Source organism: Bombina bombina, chromosome 2, assembly GCF_027579735.1.
Source record: "Bombina bombina isolate aBomBom1 chromosome 2, aBomBom1.pri, whole genome shotgun sequence".
Taxonomy (NCBI): Eukaryota; Metazoa; Chordata; class Amphibia; order Anura; family Bombinatoridae; genus Bombina; species Bombina bombina.
In genome coordinates this window covers 1,448,459,993-1,448,483,521 of record NC_069500.1, presented here as the reverse complement: position 1 = coordinate 1,448,483,521, position 23,529 = coordinate 1,448,459,993, and the positions used below count along the sequence as shown (strand labels likewise).

Here is a 23,529-nt window from a genome sequence, read left to right as displayed (position 1 = left end):
AGATATATGAAGTGTTATATGGTGCAATAGGAGGAGTTATAGGGAGAGTTATATGGTGTTATAGGAAGAGTTATAGGTAATGGTTATATGGTGCAATAGGAGGTGTTATCGGTAGGGTTATATAGTATTATATGAAGAGTTCTTATATGGGTCAGTAGTAGGAGTCACACAGAAATGTGACAGGGAGTAAGTTATACAGGATGCTGGGACTTATTATATTATAAAGCAGGGTGTGGAAAACAGACACAGGTGGAGAGAGTGGGTATTTGGGATCCGGATAGGTCACTGGCACTAACCTTTTTCCTATTGCCCAGGAAACCTGGTACTGGGATGCCAGTAATGCAACAGAAATGGTCCTGAGTGGTGTAAGATGTACAGGAAATGAGATGGCTCTTACACAATGTGCGCGTCACAACACTGTCAGCTGCAAGAATACAGGGACACGGCACGCCGCAGGGGTCATCTGCTCTGAGAGTAAGTATATGTTATATAGATTTACATTTATACTAAAGTATCTCTAGTGCAGCTGTTAATCTACAGCAAATTGCTCCATTTTGTACAGGGGACACAACGTTCCTTCAAACTATATGTAGCACCTGTAGTCTGTTTTGTGGAGCTTAGTGTGCTGGGTTGTGTGGTTCTAGGGACCAGTTAGACCTGCCCTTTTGAGGAGTCTATGGTTATTTTGGAACTATGTCAATGCATGTGACGATGCCAGTCGATGTGACAACACCAATGCATGTGACAATGCCAGTCCATGTCACGATGCCAATGCATGTGACAATACCAGTCCATGTCACAATGCCAATGCATGTGATGATGCCAGTCCATGTGACAATGCCAATGCATGTGACAATGCCAGTCCATGTCACGATGCCTTTGCATGTGACGATGCCAGTCCATGTCACGATGCCAATGCATGTGACGATTCCAGTCCATGTGACAACACCAATGTATGTAATGATGCTAATACTTATAATGATGCCAGTGCATGTAATAATGCCAGTACATGTAATGATACTAATACTTGTAATGCCAGTATATGTAATAATGCCAGTATATGTAATGATGCCAGTACATGTAATGATACTAATACTTGTAATGATGCCAGTACATGTAATGATGCCAGTACATGTAATGATGCCAGTACATGTAATGATACTAATACTTGTAATGATGCCAGTACATGTAATGATGCCAGTATATTTAATGATGCCAGTCCATGTAATGATACTAATACTTGTAATGATGCCAGTATATGTAATGATGCCAGTACATGTAGTAATGCCAGTACATGTAATAATGCCAGTACATGTAATGATGCCAGTATATGTAATAATGCCAGTACTTGTAATGATGCCAGTATATGTAATGATACTAATATTTGTAATGATGCCAGTATATGTATTGATGCCAGTATATGTATTGATGCCAGTACTTGTAAAAATGCCAGTACATGTAATGATACCAATACTTGTAAATAATGCCAGTACATGTAATGATACCAATACTTGTAATGATGCCAGTACATGTAATGATACTAAGCTTAAATAACCCCACTAAACTCATTTAATACTAGCAATCATATCCATGAATTTTGTTTATATACAGAAATGTATCCAGACTGTTTTAAATGTATCTAGGGTATTGGCATTCACTACCTCCTTTGGTAATGAGTTCCACAATTGTATTGCTCTTACAGTGAAAAAACGTTTTTGTTGCAGGATATTAAGGTGCCTATCTATCAAGTTCCGAATGAAGCAGTGGTTACAAAGACCGCTGCTCCATAACCTGCCCGCCTGCTCTGAGCAGGCGGACAGACATCGCCGCAATTCAACCCGATCGAGTATGATCGGGTTGATTGACACCCCCCTGCTGGCGGCCGATTGGCCGCGATTCTGCAGAGGGCGGCGTTGCACCAGCAGCTCTTGTGAGCTGCTGGTGCAATGCTGAATACGGAGAGCGTATTGCTCTCCGTATTCAGCGAGGTCTGGCAGACCTGATCCGCACTGTCGGATCAGGTCCGCCAGACTTTGGTAAATAGAGGCCTAAATCTCCTTTCCTCCAACCTTAAATTGTGACCTCTTGTCCGAAATAATTTTCATGGAATAAACAGAGCTTCTGCCATCTCTGAATATGGGCCTTGAATATATTTATATAAAGTAATCATGTCACCTCTCAAGCGCCTTTTTTCTAAAGAAAACAGACCGAGTTTGGCTAGCCTCTCCTCATAGGTTAATTTCTCCAATCCCCTTATTAGCTTTGTGGCCCTTCTCTGAACTTTTTCTAGTTCTGCAATATCTTTTTTAGCGATCGGTCCCCAGAACTGCACTCCATACTCAAGGTGAGGTCTTACCAGGGCTTTATATAGTGACAGAATTATGCTTTCCTCCCTTGAATCAATGCCTCTTTTAATACATGCTAGTATCTTATTAGCCTTTGAAGCCGCTGCCCTGCATTGTGCACCCATCTTTAGCTTGTTATCTATTACTGCTACCAAATCCCTTTCCTCCTCTGTTTGGCTAAGTCTTGTCCCATTTAAAAAAATACATTGCCTGCTTATTTTTACTTCCAAAATGTAGAACCTTGCATTTTTCCGTATTAAATCTCATTTTCCATTTACCTGCCCATACTTCTAATTTTGTAAAAAGCACATATAAATAAAATTACAAATACAGGAATATCTTACAGAAGTGGCTCAAAGGGCCAAAGCTGATAATTACAATAAAAATAGAGGTAATAACAGGTGATCAGTGTGAGTGGTACACTAGAATAAGAGTGTATACTAATAAAACAGAATTAGCCTAAGTACAACTATAACAAGTGCATCAAGCAAAAAACTAATAAACAATAATACAAACAATAGTGTTCAAAATTAGTGTTACAAAAATAGTGTTACAAAAAATAGAAAAATGCACTGCAGTGCAAAAAAAGGGGGGTAGCAAAATAATTGTATAGATACAATCAAATAGTGAGTGAGTGCAAATGGATATAAAAATGCTAGCTACTTAATCCAGTGAGGTTGAGATATAATTAAATAAAATACACAATATGCAATAACATAAAAAATAAAATACACAATATGCAATAACATAAAAAATAAAAAATAAAATATAAAATATAATCCAAAAAAGTGTTCAAAAAGTTGATCAACAAATGTTAGTGAAGAACAAAAATAAGTCAATCAAAACTAAAAAAATGGAAAAAATGGGTGATGAAAAGCAAGGTGAAAGTGAGGAAATTGATTCCTTCCAATGTTAGTTACTTTAACAGATCCAAATTCCTGAGTGTGGTTGCTGAAGTAGCTGATTGGATCCTAGCACCTGTCAGCTGCTCCTATGGTATCCTAAAAAGTGTCCCTGTAAAAAAAGAAATTCACAACATAGTGTATCCAATATGAGAATGAAGTAAAGATTAAAGTAATGCTTACCAATATGTCAACGCGTTTCTGCCCTCAAAAAAGGGCCTTTCTCAAGACTAGGGCAGAAACGCGTTGACATATTGTTGATCAACTTTTTGAACACTTTTTTGGATTATATTTTATTTTTTATGTTATTGCATATTGTGTATTTTATTTTTTATGTTATTGCATATTGTGTATTTTATTTAATTATATCTCAACCTCACTGGATTAAGTAGCTAGCATTTTTATATCCATTTGCACTCACTCACTATTTGATTGTATCTATACAATTTTTTTGCTACCCCCCTTTTTTTGCACTGCAGTGCATTTTTCTATTTTTTGGAACACTATTTTTGTAACACTAATTTTGAACACTATTGTTTGTATTATTGTTTATTAGTTTTTTGCTTGATGCACTTGCTACAGTTGTACTTAGGCTAATTCTGTTTTATTAGTATACACTCTTATTCTGGTGTACCACTCACACTGATCACCTGTTATTACCTCTGTTTTTATTGTAATTATCAGCTTTGGCCCTTTGAGCCGCTTCTGTAAGATATTCCTGTATTTGTAATTTTATTTATATGTGCTTTTTACATTTTTTATATATAGTCTTTTATTACTGATGCTTTTTAACATGGTTCATTAAATAATCTTCTTATATCTCTATGTGAGTATATTTATCCCTTGGCCTCTTGTTGGCGCTGTATTCACTTCTTACTACTTGTGCATATTTTTTGGAGGTTGGTTAGGATCTCTGTTTGGATACAGCTTGGGGATTACCTTAGCGCTTGTACACACACCCTTTTTCACATACTTCTAATTTTTGCAGATCCCTTTGTAATGAAAGTTCGTCCTGCTCTGACCTAATGACCTTATGTTACAAACTGCTGTTTGTAACTGGCCCTTTAAATGGAAAATTGCCCTGCTTCCCTGGATTTTGGAGAAGCCTATTTGCCAGCCTCCTGCCACATGACTATGGCCCCTGGAAGATTGTGCCCCTGAGGACATATTGACTTTTGTTGGGTGTGGGTGGCCCTTTAAGAACCGTCTGGGGACATATTGTGACTTTGGTGAACAATGCCCCTTTAAGACTATGTCCCCAGACCTGTGAAATGACTTGTCCCTGGCTTTCTCCCACTTGGTTCAGTTTCATTGTGTGCCATTAAGTGCTATGTGACAGACCCTTCGGTCAGAACTACAGAGATAACTTTGTTCAGCTTCAAGAAGCATTCTAAATACAAGTTTGCTGGGATCAGCTCTAATTAAGTTTAGTGATAAACTTTCCCATTGTCTAATCAGACTTCTAGTAGTGATAAGGTGGACTGCATTGTTTTATTGTGTGTAAAATGTTATCTGCTGAAGTAATGTTGTGGCCTGTCAAAGGGAGTGTCTCTCTATCTAATATCAAATGTGTGATGGGGGATTTTATGCCTCCCCCTGAGAGTGTCCTGTTTGCATGTAACCTCAATAAAAAGCAGGCTGTGTGCTCCAGCACATCAGACCTATTTCTGACCCTCTAACTTGAAGCTTTGACTCATGTTTGTAGGATACAGCTTATAATCACTACAGGGATTGCTATGCTCTTCATACTCCCTTAGCTACAGGGATTGCTACAGAAGGAAGAGGTTCACCTACTGGAGCCTGGTCATAGGGCCAGGGCGCAGAGCAGCAGCCCAGCAGCGGTGGTTCATAGAGTCTGCATTACTTATGGTGGCTACGCAGCAGTTATAGAGTCTACGGTGCTGCTGCTCCTTTGGTGAGCGCTAGGAGCATCCTTTTCTACGGTCCAAATTCCAGCCAGCCTGGAGGCAACCGTAACACCTTACTTAACTTAGTATCATCTGCAACAATAGAGATGTTGCTATTTAATCCTTGCTCCAAGTCATTTATAAAAATATTAAAATGAATAGGGCCCAGCACTGATCCCTGGGGTACTCCACTGATTACCTTTGTCCAATCTGAGTATGATCCATTTACTACTACTCGTTGCTCCCTATCTTTTATCCAGTTATTTATCCATGAGCTAACATTTTCAGCTATTCACAGTCCCTTAATTTTGAGCATTAATCTCTCATGTGGCACTGTATCAAATGCCTTTGCAAAATCTAAGTATATCACATCAACTGATTCCTCTTTATCTATATTTTTACTTCCTCGTAAAATCTAATTAGATTAGTTTGACATGATCTATTTCTCCTAAAACCATGCTGATTAGAACTCATAATCGTGTTTACAAGAATATGCTCATCAATATTTAATCTCATAATCCCTTTAAATATCTTCCCCACTATTGATGTCAGACTAACTGGTCTATAGCTTCCTGGATCATCCCTGCTTCCCTTTTTGAAGAGTGGCACCACATCAGCTTTACGCCAATCCTGGGGTACCATGCCTGAGGATAATGAGTCTTGAAAAATTAAGGGTAGAGGTTTGTCTATAACAGTGCTAAATTTCCTTAACACCCTTGGGTGTATTCCATCTGGGCCTGGAGTTTTATTTACCTTAATATTATCTAGTTTTTTCCTGATATCCTCTAAACATAACCCAGTTAATGGTATGGACTGGCATGTTCTATTTTGTTCCAAAGTATCATCCAATGGTTCCTCTCTTGTGTATACTGAAGAAAAAAACTGGTTTAGTACCTCAGCCTTCTCCCTGTCATTATTTATCATGCTACCCTCCATGCATTTTAATGTACCTATATTATCCTTCTTAGATTTTTTGCTATTTATGTACTTAAAGAAATTTTTTAGGGTTAGACTTAGAATCCTTTGCAATTAATTTTTCATTTTCAATTTTGGCTAATTTGATTGCTTTTTTTGCATGCATTGTTACATTCCTTATAAATATTCGCCTAGATTTAGAGTTCTGCGTTAGCCGTCAAAACCAGCGTTAGGGGGTCCTAACGCTGGTTTTGGCCGCCCGCTGGTATTTAGAGTCAGTCAGGAAAGGGTATAGCGCTCACTTTCCAGCCGCGACTTTTCCATACCGCAGATCCCCTACGCCAATTGCGTATCCTATCTTTTCAATGGGATCTTTCTAACGCCGGTATTTAGAGTCTTGGCTGAAGTGAGCGTTAGAAATCTAACGACAAGACTCCAGCCGCAGAGAAAAGCCAGGAGTTAAGAGCTTTATGGGCTAACGCCGGTTTATAAAGCTCTTAACTACTGTGCTCTAAAGTACACTAACACCCATAAACTACCTATGTACCCCTAAACCGAGGCCCCCCACATCGCCGCCACTCTAATAAAATTTTTTAACCCCTAATCTGCCGACCGCACCCCGCCGCAACCTACATTATCCCTATGTACCCCTAATCTGCTGCCCCTAACTCCGTCAACACCTACATAATATTTATTAACCCCTAATCTGCCCCCCCCAACGTCGCCGCTACCTTACCTACAATTATTAACCCCTAATCTGCCGACCGGACCTCGCCGCTACTCTAATAAATGTATTAACCCCTAAAGCTAAGTCTAACCCTAACCCTAACACCCCCCTAAGTTAAATATAATTTTTATCTAACGAAATAAAATAAATCTTATTAAATAAATTATTCCTATTTAAAGCTAAATACTTACCTGTAAAATAAACCCTAATATAGCTACAATATAAATAATAATTATATTGTAGCTATTTTAGGATTAATATTTATTTTACAGGCAACTTTGTATTTATTTTAACCAGGTACAATAGCTATTAAATAGTTAATAACTATTTAATAGCTACCTAGTTAAAATAATTACAAAATTACCTGTAAAATAAATCCTAACCTAAGTTAAAATTAAACCTAACACTACACTATCAATAAATTAATTAAATACAATACCTACAAATAAATACAATGAAATAAACTAACTAAAGTACAAAAAATAAAAAAAGAACTAAGTTACAAAAAATAAAAAAATAATTTACAAACATTATAAAAATATTACAACAATTTTAAGCTAATTACACCTACTCTAAGCCCCCTAATAAAATAACAAAGCCCCCCAAAATAAAAAAATGCCCTACCCTATTCTAAAATAAAAATTAAGAGGCCTTAAAAGGGCCTTTCTCTTGTAAGGTGTATCCAGTCCACAGATCATCCATTACTTGTGGGATATTCTCATTCCCAACAGGAAGTTGCAAGAGGACACCCACAGCAGAGCTGTCTCTATAGCTCCTCCCCTAACTGCCATATCCAGTCATTCGCTTGCAACTCTCATAAAACATGGAGGTAGTAAGAGAGAAGTGGTGAAATGTAGCTGTTATTTTACTTCAATCAAAAGTTTATTATTTTTAAATGGTACCGGAGTTGTACTATTTTGTCCCAGGCAGAAAAATAGAAGAATCTGCCTGTGATTTCTATGATCTTAGCAGGTTGTAACTAAGATCCATTGCTGTTCTCACACATGACTGAAGAGAGAGATAACTTCAGCGGGGGAATGGCGTGCAGGTTATCCTGCTATGAGGTATGTGCAGTTAAGATTTTTCTAGAAGATGTGAATGGTAGAAAATGCTGCTGATACCAAATTTATGTAAGGTAAGCCTGAATACAGTGATTTAATAGCAACTGGTATCATGCTTATTTTCTGAGGTAATACTCTTTTATATTTACAATATAAAACGTTTGCTGGCATGTTTAAACGTTTTATATATACTTTGGTGATAAAACTTTATTGGGGCCTAGTTTTTTTCCACATGTCTGGCTTAAATTTGCCTAGAAACAGTTTCCTGAGGCTTTCCACTGTATTACTATGAGTGGGAGGGGCCTAATTTAGCGCTTTTTTGCGCAGTAACTTTTACAGACTGAGACATCCAGCTTCCTCCAGGAGTCCCCTGAATGCTATAGGACATCTCTAAAGGGCTCTTAGACTTTCCAAAATCGTTTTGTTGGGGAAGGTAGGCCCACAGCAAGGCTGTGGCAGTTTGGTGTGACTGTTAAAAAACGTCTATATGGTTTTTTTGATCCATTTTTTGAACTAAGGGGTTAATCATCCATTTGCAAGTGGGTGCAATGCTCTGTTAGCTTATTATACACACTGTAAAAATTTCGTTTGATTTACTGCCTTTTTTCACTGTTTTTCAAATTCTGACAAAATTTGTTTCTCTTAAAGGCACAGTACCGTTTCTTATATTTGCTTGTTAACTTGATTTAAAGTGTTTTCCAAGCTTGCTAGTCTCATTGCTAGTCTGTACAAACATGTCTGACATAGAGGAAACTCCTTGTTCATTATGTTTAAAAGCCATTGTGGAACCCCCTCTTAGAATGTGTACCAAATATACTGATTTCACTTTAAGCAATAAAGATCATATTCTGTCTTTAAAAAATTTATCACCAGAGGAATCTGACGAGGGGGAAGTTATGCCGACTAACTCGCCCCACGTGTCAGACCCTTTGACTCCCGCTCAAGGGACTCACGCTCAAATGGCGCCAAGTACATCTAGGGCGCCTATAGCGTTTACTTTACAAGACATGGCGGCAGTCATGGATAATACACTGTCAGCGGTATTAGCCAGACTACCTGAATTTAGAGGAAAGCGAGATAGCTCTGGAATACTGAGCATACTGACGCATTAAGAGCTATGTCTGATACTGACTCACAATATGCAGAAGCTGAAGAAAGAGAGCTTCTTTCTGTGGGTGATGTTTCTGACTCAGGGAAGATGATGCAACCTGATTCTGATATCTCTACATTTAAATTTAAGCTTGAACACCTCCGCGTGTTACTCAGGGAGGTTTTAGCTGCTCTGAATGACTGTGATATTATTGCAGTGCCAGAGAAATTGTGTAGACTGGATAAATACTATGCAGTGCCGGTATGCACTGATGTTTTTCCAATACCTAAAAGGTTTACAGAAATTATTACTAAGGAATGGGATAGACCAGGTGTGCCGTTCTCTCCCCCTCCTATTTTTAGAAAAATGTTTCCAATAGACGCCACCACACGGGACTTATGGCAGACAGTTCCTAAGGTGGAGGGAGCAGTTTCTACTCTAGCAAAGCGTACTACTATCCCTGTCGAGCACAGTTGTGCTTTCTTAGATCCAATGGATAAAAAGTTAGAGGGTTACCTTAAGAAAATATTTATTCAACAAAGTTTTATCCTACAGCCCCTTGCATGCATTGTTCCTGTCACTGCTGCTGCGGCGTTCTGGTTTGAGTCTCTGGAAGAGGCTTTACAGGTAGCGACTTCATTGGATGACATACTTGGCAAGCTTAGAGCACTTAAGCTAGCCAATTCTTTTGTTTCTGATGCCATTGTTCATTTGACTAAACTAACGGCTAAGAATTCTGGTTTTGCTATCCGGGCACGTAGAGCGCTATGGCTTAAATCATGGTCAGCTGACGTTACTTCAAAGTCTAAGCTGCTTAACATTCCCTTCAAGGGGCAGACCCTATTCGGGCCTGGTTTGAAGGAGATTATTGCTGATATCACTGGAGGAAAAGGTCATGCCCTTCCTCAGGATAAGTCCAAATCAACGGCCAAACAGTCTAATTTTCGTGCCTTTCGAAACTTCAAGGCAAGTGCGGCATCAACTTCCTCTAATGCAAAACAAGAGGGAACTTTTGCTCAGTCCAAGGCGGTCTGGAGACCTAACCAGACCTGGAACAAGGGTAAGCAGGCCAAAAAGCCTGCTGCTGCCTCTAAGACAGCATGAAGGAACGGCCCCCTATCCGGTAACGGATCTAGTAGGGGGCAGACTTTCGCTCTTCGCCCAGGCGTGGGCAAGAGATGTCCAGGATCCCTGGGCGTTGGAAATTATATCCCAGGGATATCTTCTGGACTTCAAGGCTTCCCCCCCAAAAGGCAGTGGCGGCTGGTGAATTTTTAGGATGGGGGTGCACAAGACCCTGCCCCTTTTAGAAAGCCACACCCCTTTGAAAAAACACGCCCCTTTTTAAAAACCATGACCCTTTTAACAAGCCACACCCATTTTTAAAAGCCACACCCCTTTGCGGAAGTCACGCCCATGAAATGGCCCCACCCATTTGAACCAGCAGTGTTTTTGGTCATTGTCTTCTTGAAATATCCAGCCCCGGCCTGGGGGTAACTTCAACTGAAGTTTGTGACTGATTCCTCAACATTATTCTCAAGTATCTGCTGATATTGAGTGGAATCCATGAGACCCTCAACAATATTCCCAGTAGTACAGGTCTTTGGAGGTGGTCTGTGGGCTGTTTTTGACCGTTCTTATCATCCTTTGCCTATACTATATTTTACTTGGCCTGCCACTTCTGGCCTTAACAAGAACTGTGCCTGTGGTCTTCCATATCCTCACCATGCTGACTATGTTCCTCACAGTGGACACTGACATCTTACATCTATGCAATAGCTTTTTGTAGCCTTCCTCTAAACCATGATGTTGAACAATCTTTGTTTTTAGGTCATTTGAGAGTTGTTTTGTGGCCCCCATGTTGCCACTCTTCAGAGGAGAGTCATAGAGAACAACTTGCAATTGGCCACCTTAAAACCTTTTCTCATGATTGGATACACCTGTCTATGAAGTTTAAGGCTTAATGGGCTCACCAAACCAATTTTGTCTTCCAATTAATCAGTGCTAGGTAGTTACAGGTATTCAAATCAACAAAATAACAAGGGTGCACAAATGTATGCACCTGTCTAATTTTGTTTTGATGCATATTGCACATTTTCTGTTAATCCAATAAACCTAATTTCACTACTGAATTTTTACTGTGTCCTTCATTTATTTGATAGATCAAAATGAAATTACTGATCCAAACAGCCAATTATTTATAACTGAAAATCATGGAAATTGTCAGGGGTGCCTAAACTTTTGCATACAACTGTATATGATTTCATGCACTCAAACTGTATTAAAGTAATGTACTCAGAGATATGAAATATATTTTTATTAAATGTAATATCAATTATATATAAATACTATGCTCCAATACAGCTCACAGGCAGGATATCTAAAAAATATACAAAGGGAACATTTGTTAAAGTTTAAGCTTCAAAAGATTCTTTACTTCATCGCTTAATGAGATTAGATCTCTACAAACAAGATAACCATGTTACCTCTCTGGGGTGACAGAGAAACAATTCTGTACTTTACTTCAGATATGCTCAGTCTTCAGGAAAGTAAGTAATTATCCCTTGTATTATATACAAATGATGAGACTAACAATACTTTTGAAGGTGTGAATCCACATATACATCTGGAAAGGTTTTCTAGGTCAGAATCGATGCAAGCATATAGAAGACAAAATTTCATATGAAATGACTTGTACCTAATTTTCATATAGTTTTATATACTCCTATACTTTATTAAGCAATGACTTCAAATATGGAATATATTTATATTAAAGTAGGATAATAAGGAAATATAAATATCGTTACAATAAATTAATCACTACAGAATTCTAATTAAATGCAATGTAATATCAGAATATGAAATGATTAATCAATTGATTTCAAATAGTTAATAGTATAGCTGATTATTATTATCATACTAACTAAGTATTAAATTACAATCCTTTTAAGTCTCCCAATATGTAATGAATCATCGCGTTCATCATGTCCTCGAAGTGAAAGCTCAAATGCGCCGGAAAATAGAATACAATTCATAATTTTGGAAAGAACATAACGATTTGTGGTTACTTGATCATTGTGTTTTTTAACATTCAAACAATATGCACTGACAAGTTGTTGGCGAATATCAATCCTTCATAGCAAATTAAACTCTAATGGGGAGTATAAATGTGATTGGTAGCAATTATTTATATTTTTGGAGTTAAATGTGATAAATCGGCGACACCATAACTCACCCAACTTGAATCACCACTTTGTTTTTCAAACAGGAGACAATAAAAACAAGATCCTGTTTGCAAAATGACTATTAAGTTAATCTCTTAAGATATTATCAGTAGTAAGTATATATATATTTATATATATATATTTATAATATTTAATATTATGACCATGTCTAATATTTACAGTAATATACAAGAATCCATACTCTTCAGTATACTCATGTCTAGTCTTAAAATATACATGCTCAGTTAAATTATATAATAACATATATGTTAACCAAATGATTAATCAAAGCTGCGAAATAATAAGTATCTTGAATGTACATTTATTAAAATATATATATTCCTGGATTTAAAGAACCTTCCACTTTATAGAGAAATAAAACCACATCTCAATTATTGTTGCCCCAGCCCCCAGTGTTCGATATTAGGCAATGCAGCCAAAGGCCGGGGCAACATGAAGATAAATACACCAACATTTTACTTTCTACAAAAGAAGATTATTTCTATTACACTAGTGCTTAATAATTAACTTCAACAGTAAAGATTAAAACAGAATGTTGTTAACTCAAGTACAATTTTTGTAAATTAAGTCAATCCGCCTGTCTTTTTTTGAGGCAAATAAATCAATAACATTTTCGTTGAATTTAATAATGTCATTGATCAATTGTTTTCAATTGTGAGCATGGCTAGAGCAGTCAGTCTTTCCTCAGTCATGGTGCTCCTTAGAAATGTCTTAACTCGTTTTAAAGTTGAGAAACATCTCTCAGCCTCAGCAGTTGTCACGGGAATAGTCGAAATAATTTGCAACAGTTTGTAGGTCTCCGAGAAAGTGCTGTCCAAGTTATTTTCTATTACAAACTGTAGAAGACTAATGGCACCATTCATATTTCTGAAATCTGGTCTTCTGTAAATTACTCCTAGTTCAGTTTTCAGGCGATCTTTCTGTAATGTGTGATAAACCGCTGATGTTTGTTCAAGAAGCTGATTTGGAAAATTTTTCTCGTAATCCGCAAATTTTTCCGCTTGGAGGAGAGAAACAGCCGAGTAGTGAGTTATAAAAGAAAATCTATCTTTTACTTGATTCGTGATAACATCGCATATCTCTTTAGCTGCCACAGTCTGAGCAATGTGAATATTTTCTCTCTTCCTTTTCCTAGATGTTTCCTCTGTTTCTGATATCGTCATGGTCACTGTGTCCATTCTATTCCTTTCGTTTTCCATTGTCTGCTGGAAAGTGTTAATATGTTTTCGAATAAGTGCCGCATCTATTTGTGTTTTCTGAAGTTGGTTGTATAACACATCTACATGTGGCATAATATTGTGAAAAACTGTAAGCCAAAACACAAATACCGAGTCTTGTAACATACACCAAATAGCCCCTGCTTGATTTATAGCTATTTCTTTTTTTGATGTTGACTCTATTTTTTCCATGCATTCAATTAACTGTTCCCTGTTTTCAAAAACTGTATTGACGGTTCGACTCTTGAAATTCCACCTGGTAGCTGAACCATGAGGTATCCTTCTTCTAACAGTTTCATCTAGAATAGCTATCCTTTGTGGCGAGTTACTAAAAAAGTTAGTAATGTCACTTAGATTTGAAAAAAATACTCGAACTTGTTGATTTTGACTGCTTGCTTGGCTGACAATTAAATTGAGCTGATGTGCATAGCAATGCACAAAATGTGCATTCTTGTAGGTACGTTTAATTATAGCCTGAACACCTGCATGCTGACCACTCATCACGCTTGCACCGTCGTAACTCTGCGATATCAGTTTCTCTGGGTTGTCTATAACTTTTTCCAAAGTAGCTTGAATACACGTAGCTAAAGATTCTGCATCATGTCCAGCTGGATTAGTGAATTCCCAGAATCTCTCAACCGGTTGTCCGTTACCTATAATGTATCTAAAAACAACAACCAATTGGAAGGCAGATGAAACATCAGTAGTTTCATCTGCTATCACTGCTACAAAACTTGCATTTGAGATTTCCTTCTTTATTTGGTTCTGGCAAACAGTAAGCATACAGTCTAATAAATCGTTTTGAATTTCTTTTGACGTTCCTTTAAAAACAGTGGCACTAGCGAGATGTTCTTTTAGAGATGCATCAAGCTCTGCTGAGAAGTTTATAAGACCTCTGAAAATGCCTGGATTTAATGAATCATCGCGTTCGTCATGTCCTCGAAGTGCAAGCTCAAATGCGCCGCAAAATAAAAATACAATTAATTATTTTGGAAAGAACATAGCGATTTTTCGTTACTTGCTCATTATGTCTTTTAATATTCAAACGATATGCACTGTCAAGTTGTTGCCGAATATCAACCCTTCCTAGCAAATTAAACTCTAATGTGGAGTTTAAATGTGATTGGGAGCAATTATGTTTATTTGTTTTTTGACTTAAATGTGATAAATCGGCGACACCATAACTCACCCAGCTTGAAACCCCACTTTGTTTTGCAAACAGGAGACAATAAAAACAAAAGAGCCTGTTAGATAATTCACAGCCACAAATCCATGGATATTTATCATATACCTCGGGTTTGAATTCTCTTTTGTAATCTCTAGTTTTACATTTTGTCACCTGGGTAAGGTTAAGCATAGGTGTTGGCCTGAGCATTTTAATTTCAATTTTTCTTTCAATGGGCAACGTTGAAAAATGTAATTGCTTTTGCTCAGACACATTAATTTTACTAAGTGCCATCTTAACTGTTAGTTTACACACAAAGAACAGTCCTTTGCTCTTATCTAATATATAACTTGTAGGTAGGTAGCTCTGCAGCTGTTAGAAAATATACAACTCAACTTAAAGTAATAGTTTAATATTTTGGCGGTTGTTATGTAATATATAACTTGTAGGTAGGTAGCTCTGCAGCTGTTAGAAAATATACAACTCAACTTGAAGTAATAGTTTAATAGTTTGGCGGTTGTTATCTAATATATAACTTGTAGGTAGGTAGCTCTGCAGCTGTTAGAAAATATACAACTCAACTAGAAGTAATAGTTTAATAGTTTGACGGTTGTTATCTAATATATAACTTGTAGGTAGGTAGCTCTGCAGCTGTTAGAAAATATACAACTCAACTAGAAGTAATAGTTTAATAGTTTGACGGTTGTTATCTAATATATAACTTGTAGGTAGGTAGCTCTGCAGCTGTTAGAAAATATACAACTCAACTTGAAGTAATAGTTTAATAGTTTGACGGTTGTTATCTAATATATAACTTGTAGGTAGGTAGCTCTGCAGCTGTTAGAAAATATACAACTCAACTAGAAGTAATAGTTTAATAGTTTGACGGTTGTTATGTAATATATAACTTGTAGGTAGGTAGCTCTGCAGCTGACCAGCTGTTAGAAAATATACAACTCAACTTGAAGTAATAGTTTAATAGTTTGGCGGTTGTTATAGAATATATAACTTGTAGGTAGGTAGCTCTGCAGCTGTTAGAAAATATACAACTCAACTTAAAGTAATAGTTTAATAGTTTGACGGTTGTTATGTAATATATAACTTGTAGGTAGGTAGCTCTGCAGCTGTTAGAAAATATATTAAAAGTTTAATAGTTTTGTGGTTATGTAATATATAACTTGTAGGTAGCTCTGCAGCTATTAGAAAATATACAACTCAACTTCAAGTAATAGTTTGCCAGTTGTTATCTAATATATAACTTGTAGGTAGGTAGCTCTGCTGCTCTGCAGCTTTTAGAAAATATACAACTCAATAGTAATAGTTTAATAGTTTGGCGGTTGTTATGTAATATATAACTTGTAGGTAGGTAGCTCTGCAGCTGTTAGAAAATATACAACTCAATAGTAATAGTTTAATAGTTTGGCGGTTGTTATCTAATATATAACTTGTAGGTAGGTAGCTCTGCAGCTGTTAGAAAATATACAACTTAATAGTTTAACAGTTTGGCAGTTGTTATGTAATATATAACTTGTAGGTAGGTAGCTCTGCAGCTGTTAGAAAATATACAACTTAATAGTTTAACAGTTTGGCAGTTGTTATGTAATATATAACTTGTAGGTAGGTAGCTCTGCAGCTGTTAGAAAATATACAACTTAATAGTTTAACAGTTTGGCGGTTGTTATCTAATATATAACTTGTAGTTAGGTAGCTCTGCAGCTGTTAGAAAATATACAACTGAACTTGAAGTAATAGTTTAATAGTTTGGCGGTTGTTATGTAATATATAACTTGTAGGTAGCAGGTAGGTAGCTCTGCAACTGTTAGAAAATATACAACTCAACTTGCAGTAATAGTTTAATAGTTTGGCGGTTGTTATGTAATATATAACTTGTACTAGGTAGGTAGCTCTGCAGCTGTTAGAAAATATACAACTCAACTTGAAGTAATAGTTTAATAGTTTGGCGGTTGTTATCTAATATATAACTTGTAGGTAAGTAAGCAACCGTGACAGCCGTCAACGGTCAACAACTAGTATCAGCAGGCAGCACAGAAATTAACAGCTTTTTTTAAAAATAAAAACTTTTTACTTATTTTGCAAAACTTCTAATTGCAATGAATCTGCATTAATTTATCTGCTAAAAAAATCTTATTTTATTATTCCCAAATTACTCCACTAAAGAACTACCTAAGTACTCCTAATCTGTCTGTATCTGTTTTTTAGTAAATATAAAAATTAACTTTTTTTTTTCACTGACACTAGACACTGTCTAACAGTCTAAGTCTACTCTCTCTGACTACTGTTCTAGTCTAAATAAACTTAAACTGTCTGACTCACTCTCTCCAACTCCAAGTGTCTTCAACCAACTGGTCTGTAAAGTAAACTATTATTAACTTAACTATAACTAATAAGCTGCAGGCCTGCAGCAAAAAATATTAGGCTTTCAAATTCTCCCTACCCTCCCTGCCTACTATATCTCAGAGTGACTGAGTCTAATAATCTAATAAATTAATCTAGTATACTATTCTCACAGTCACTCAGCTGCAGTATGCAGTAACAACAACACACAGACGTCTGTGTCTGGAGATTGCAGCCAAGTGCAGCAACAAATTGGTGCCAAGCTGCCAACAACAATTATATAAAGAAGATAGAGATCGATGTGGGATTTGGTTTGAAAATTTAAGCCAGCAACAGTAAACAAGACTCCTCTCCTCAACGGCTATCTCCTCAATGAGACTTTCGTGCCATTGAGGAGGAGGAGCCTCGTGGGGGCCGTCACGTGGACGCAACAGCGTATCACAGTGAGGCTAGTAAGGCAGTGGGAGGAGGCATAGGCAGAGCACAGGCTGACCGCACACTTCAGCCTGTGCGATTAAGGCTCTATGGCAGTGCCGGGTCTGGGAGGAGCTACGCCTGCACAGTGAAGCATAGATCCCTGTGCAGGATAGGGGCTCTCGCTATTCGCACGTGCGATAGTTAGGTGTGTCCTGAGTCTGACTCCTGTGGGAGTGTGCACACACAGCAGCCTGCAGTGCCTGGGCTGGGAGGACTAGACGGAGTGAGAGACTAGATGAGAAGCGTGACGTCAGCTGTTGTCAGGCAGAGCCAAAATACTTTCTGCTGCTATGCTGTTGTGTCCGCCAGGTCCTAGCTCCCTCCTGTACAGTAAAAAGTAAATAATACAGTACACGACTCAGAGACAGTCACAGACATAGTAGGCTGCAGGGGGCAGTACTGTTGCTGGGGGATAATAATAAAATATTAATTTTTCAGATAGGATCATAGGAGGCTATTTGAAAAATTATATTTTATTAAACAAATATTTTTTTTTTTGGCTACTTTTTTTTTTGGCTACTTTTTTTTTTTTTTTGTCTGGCTCATTTTTTTTTTCCTCTTGCCCCCTGGCTGGGGGTTCACGTGCGAATGTGCACAAACGGAGGAGCCTCCACTGCCAAAAGGGAGATTTCACCTTTCACAATTATCTGCAAACCAGGTAAAGAGAGAGGCATTCTTACACTGTGTACAAGACCTCCTAGTTATGGGAGTGATCCATCCAGTTCCAAAGGAGGAACAGGGACAGGGATTTTACTCAAATCTGTTTGTAGTTCCCATAAAAGAGGGAACCTTCAGACCAATTTTGGATCTAAAGATCTTAAACAAATTCCTCAGAGTTCCATCATTCAAGATGGAGACTATTTGTACCATCCTACCTATGATCCAGGAGGGTCAATACATGACTACAATGGATTTAAAGGATGCTTATCTTCACATTCCGATACACAAAGATCATCATCGGTTTCTCAGGTTTGCCTTCCTAGACAGGCATTACCAGTTTGTAGCTCTTCCCTTTGGGTTAGCTACAGCCCCAAGAATTTTTACGAAGGTTCTGGGGTCGCTTCTGGCAGTCCTAAGGCCGCGGGGCATAGCAGTGGCCCCTTATTTAGAAAACATCCTGATTCAGGCGTCAAACTTCCAAATTGCCAAGTCTCATACGGACATAGTGTTGGCATTTCTGAGGTCGCATGGGTGGAAGGTGAACGAGGAAAAGAGTTCTCTATCCCCCCTCACAAGAGTTTCCTTCCTAGGGACTCTGATAGATTCTGTAGAAATGAAAATTTACCTGACGGAGTCCAGGTTATCAAAACTTCTAAATTCCTGCCGTGTTCTTTATTCCATTCCTCGCCCTTCGGTGGCTCAGTGCATGGAAGTAATCGTCTTAATGGTAGCGGCAATGGACATAGTGCCGTTTGCACGCCTACATCTCAGACCGCTGCAACTCTGCATGCTCAGTCAGTGGAATGGGGATTACACAGATTTGTCCTCTCTACTAAATCTGGATCAAGAGACCAGGGATTCTCTTCTCTGGTGGCTATCTCGGGTCCATCTGTCCAAAGGTATGACCTTTCGCAGGCCAGATTGGACAATTGTAACGACAGATGCCAGCCTTCTAGTTTGGGGTGCAGTCTGGAACTCCCTGAAGGCCCAGGGATCGTGGACTCAGGAGCAGTCACTCCTTCCAATAAACATTCTGGAACTAAGAGCGATATTCAATGCTCTTCAGGCTTGGCCTCAGCTAGCGACAATGAGGTTCATCAGATTTCAGTCGGACAACATCTCGACTGTGGCATCAAGGGGGAACAAGGAGTTCCCTAGCGATGTTAGAAGTCTCAAAGATAATTTGCTGGGCAGAGATTCACTCTTGCCACCTATCAGCTATCCATATCCCAGGTGTAGAGAACTGGGAGGCGGATTTTCTAAGTCGACAGACTTTTCATCCGAGGGAGTGGGAACTCCATCCGGAGGTGTTTGCACAATTGGTTCAACGTTGGGGCAAACCAGAATTGGATCTCATGGCGTCTCGCCAGAACGCCAAGCTTCCTTGTTACGGATCCAGGTCCAGGGACCCCAAGGCAATGCTGATAGATGCTCTAGCAGCACCTTGGTCCTTCAACCTGGCTTATGTGTTTCCACCGTTTCCTCTGCTCCCTCGTCTGATTGCCAAGATCAAGCAGGAGAGAGCATCGGGGATCTTGATAGCACCTGCGTGGCCACGCAGGACTTGGTATGCAGATCTAGTGGACATGTCATCTTTTCCACCATGGACTCTGCCGCTGAGACAGGACCTTCTACTTCAAGGTCCTTTCAACCATCCAAATCTAATTTCTCTGAGGCTGACTGCCTGGAGATTGAACGCTTGATTTTATCAAAGCGTGGTTTCTCCGAGTCAGTCATTGATACCTTAATTCAGGCACGAAAGCCTGTCACCAGGAAAATCTATCATAAGATATGGCGTAAATATCTTTATTGGTGTGAATCCAAGGGCTACTCATGGAGTAAGGTCAGGATTCCCAGGATATTATCTTTTCTCCAAGAAGGATTGGAGAAAGGATTGTCAGCTAGTTCCTTAAAGGAACAGATTTCTGCGCTATCTATTCTTTTGCACAAGCGTCTGGCGGATGTCCCAGACGTTCAGGCATTTTGTCAGGCTTTAGTTAGAATCAAGCCTGTTTTAAAACCTGTTGCTCCACCTTGGAGCTTAAATTTGTTTCTTAAAGTTCTTCAGGGGGTTCCGTTTGAACCTCTTCATTCCATAGATATCAAACTTTTATCTTGGAAAGTTCTTTTTTTGGTAGCTATTTCCTCGGCTCGTAGAGTTTCCGAGTTATCTGCCTTACAATGTGATTCTCCTTATCTGATCTTCCATGCAGACAAGGTAGTTCTGCGTACCAAACCTGGGTTTTTACCTAAGGTGGTATCTAATAAGAATATCAATCAAGAGATTGTTGTTCCGTCTTTGTGTCCTAATCCTTCTTCAAAGAAGGAACGTCTATTACACAATCTGGACGTGGTTCGTGCTTTAAAGTTTTACTTACAAGCTACTAAAGATTTTCGTCAAACATCTGCTTTGTTTGTTGTCTACTCTGGACAGAGGAGAGGTCAAAAGGCTTCGGCAACCTCTCTTTCTTTTTGGCTAAGAAGCATAATCCGCTTAGCCTATGAGACTGCTGGCCAGCAGCCTCCAGAAAGGATTACAGCTCATTCTACTAGAGCTGTGGCTTCCACATGGGCCTTTAAAAATGAGGCTTCTGTTGAACAGATTTGCAAGGCGGTGACTTGGTCTTTGCTTCATACTTTTTCAAAATTCTACAAATTTGATACTTTTGCTTCTTCGGAGGCTATTTTTGGGAGAAAGGTTTTACAGGCAGTGGTACCTTCCGTTTAAGTACCTGCCTTGCCCCTCCCTTTATCCGTGTACTTTAGCTTTGGTATTGGTATCCCACAAGTAATGGGTGATCCGTGGACTGTATACACCATACAAGAGAAAACATAATTTATGCTTACCTGATAAATTTATTTCTCTTGTGGTGTATCCAGTCCACGGCCCGCCCTGTCATTTTAAGGCAGGTATTTTTTAATTTTTAAACTACAGTCACCACTGCACCCTATGGTTTCTCCTTTCTCTGTTTGTTTTCGGTCGAATGACTGGATATGGCAGTTAGGGGAGGAGCTATATAGACAGCTCTGCTGTGGGTGTCCTCTTGCAACTTCCTGTTGGGAATGAGAATATCCCACAAGTAATGGATGATCCGTGGACTGGATACACCACAAGAGAAATAAATTTATCAGGTAAGCATAAATTATGTTTTTGCGGGGCATGCCCCAAAGAATTCTGCTCTTTTGCCTGTAAAAAAAAACATACAATACCCCCCCCAACATTACAACCCACCACCCACATACCCCTAATCTAACCCAAACCCCCCTTAAATAAACCTGACACTAAGCCCCTGAAGATCTTCCTACCTTATCTTCACCACGCCGGGTATCACCGATCCGTCCAGAAGAGAGTCCGAAGTCTTCCTCCTATCCGGGCGATGTCTTCATCCAAGCGGGGGCTGAAGAGGTCCATCATCCGGCTGAAGTCTTCATCCAAGCGGGGGCTGAAGAGGTCCATCATCCGGCTGAAGTCTTCATCCAAGCGGGGGCTGAAGAGGTCCATCATCCGGCTGAAGTCTTCATCCAAGCGGGGGCTGAAGAGGTCCATCATCCGGCTCCATCTTCATCCAAGCGGGGGCTGAAGAGGTCCATCATCCGGCTGAAGTCTTCATCCAAGCGGGGGCTGAAGAGGTCCATCATCCGGCTGAAGTCTTCTCTCAAGCGGCATCTTCAATCTTCTTTCTTCCGGCTCCATCTTCATCCCGCCAACGCGGAACATCCTTCCTCCACGACGAACTCCCGACGAATGAAGGTTCCTTTAAGGGACATCATCCAAGATGGCGTCCCTCGAATTCTGATTGGCTAATAGGATTATATCAGCCAATCGGAATTAAGGTAGGAAAATTCTGATTGGCTGATGGAATCAGCCAATCAGATTCAAGTTCAATCCGATTGGCTGATCCAATCAGATTGAGCTTGCATTCTATTGGCTGTTCCGATCAGCCAATAGAATGCGAGCTCAATCTGATTGGCTGATCGAATCAGCCAATCGGATTGAACTTGAATCTGATTGGCTGATTCAATCAGCCAATCAGCCAATCAGAATTTTCCTACCTTATTTTCCTACCTTAATTCCGATTGGCTGATAGAATCCTATCAGCCAATCGGAATTCGAGGGACGCCATCTTGGATGACGTCCCTTAAAGGAACCTTCATTCGTCGGGAGTTCGTCGTGGAGGAAGGATGTTCCGCGTCAGCGGGATGAAGATGGAGCCGGAAGAAAGAAGATTGAAGATGCCGCTTGATAGAAGACTTCAGCCGGATGATGGACCTCTTCAGCCCCCGCTTGGATGAAGACTTCAGCCGGATGATGGACCTATTCATCCCCCGCTTGGATGAAGACTTCAGCCGGATGATGGACCTCTTCAGCCCCCGCTTGGATGAAGACATCGCCCGGATAGGAGGAAGACTTCGGACCCTCTTCTGGACGGATTGGTGATACCCGGCGTGGTGAAGATAAGGTAGGAAGATCTTCAGGGGCTTAGTGTTAGGTTTATTTAAGGGGGGTTTGGGTTAGATTAGGGGTATGTGGGTGGTGGGTTGTAATGTTGGGGGGGGTATTGTATGTTTTTTTTTACAGACAAAAGAGGTTAGGATTTATTTTACAGGTAATTTTGTAATTATTTTAACTAGGTAGCTATTAAATAGTTATTAACTATTTAATAGCTATTGTACCTGGTTAAAATAAATACAAAGTTGCCTGTAAAATAAATATTAATCCTAAAATAGGTACAATATAATTATAATTTATATTGTAGCTATATTAGGGTTTATTTTACAGGTAAGTATTTAGCTTTAAATAGGAATAATTTATTTAATAAGATTTATTTTATTTCGTTAGATAAAAATTATATTTAACTTAGGGGGGTGTTAGGGTTAGACTTAGCTTTAGGGGTTAATACATTTATTAGAGTAGCGGTGAGGTCCGGTCGGCAGATTAGGGGTTAATAATTGTAGGTAGGTAGCGGTGACGTTGGGGGGGGCAGATTAGGGGTTAATAAATATAATATAGGGGTCTGCGGTGTTAGGGGCAGCAGATTAGGGGTACATAGGGATAACGTAGGTTGCGGCGGTGTACGGAGTGGCAGATTAGGGGTTAATAATAAAATGCAGGGGTCAGCGATAGCGGGGGCGGCAGATTAGGGGTCAATAAGTGTAATGTTAGGGGTGTTTAGACTCAGGGTACATGTTAGGGTGTTAGGTGCAGTCTTAGGAAGTGTTTCCCCATAGGAAACAATGGGGCTGCGTTAGGAGCTGAACTCTGCTTTTTTGCAGGTGTTAGGTTTTTTTTCAGCTCAAACGGCCCCATTGTTTCCTATAGGGGAATCGTGCACAAGCACGTTTTTGAAGCTGGCCGTGTCCGTAAGCACCGCTGGTATTGAGAGTTGCAGTGGTGGTAAATTATGCTCTACGCTCCCTTTTTGGAGCCTAACGCAGCCCTTCTATGAACTCTAAATACCAGCT

General features: G+C 39.2%; 1 protein-coding gene across 1 annotated transcript in view; it reads left to right on the top strand.

Annotated features, from left to right (window-relative positions):
• LOXL3 (lysyl oxidase like 3) overlaps positions 1-23,529 on the top strand; it is a 427,846-nt gene that overhangs the window by 357,610 nt on the left and 46,707 nt on the right. Inside the window, exon 9 of the mRNA XM_053700379.1 lies at positions 315-474. Coding sequence (XP_053556354.1) covers positions 315-474 — 160 coding nt within the window. The remainder of the gene's footprint in view (positions 1-314; positions 475-23,529) is intronic.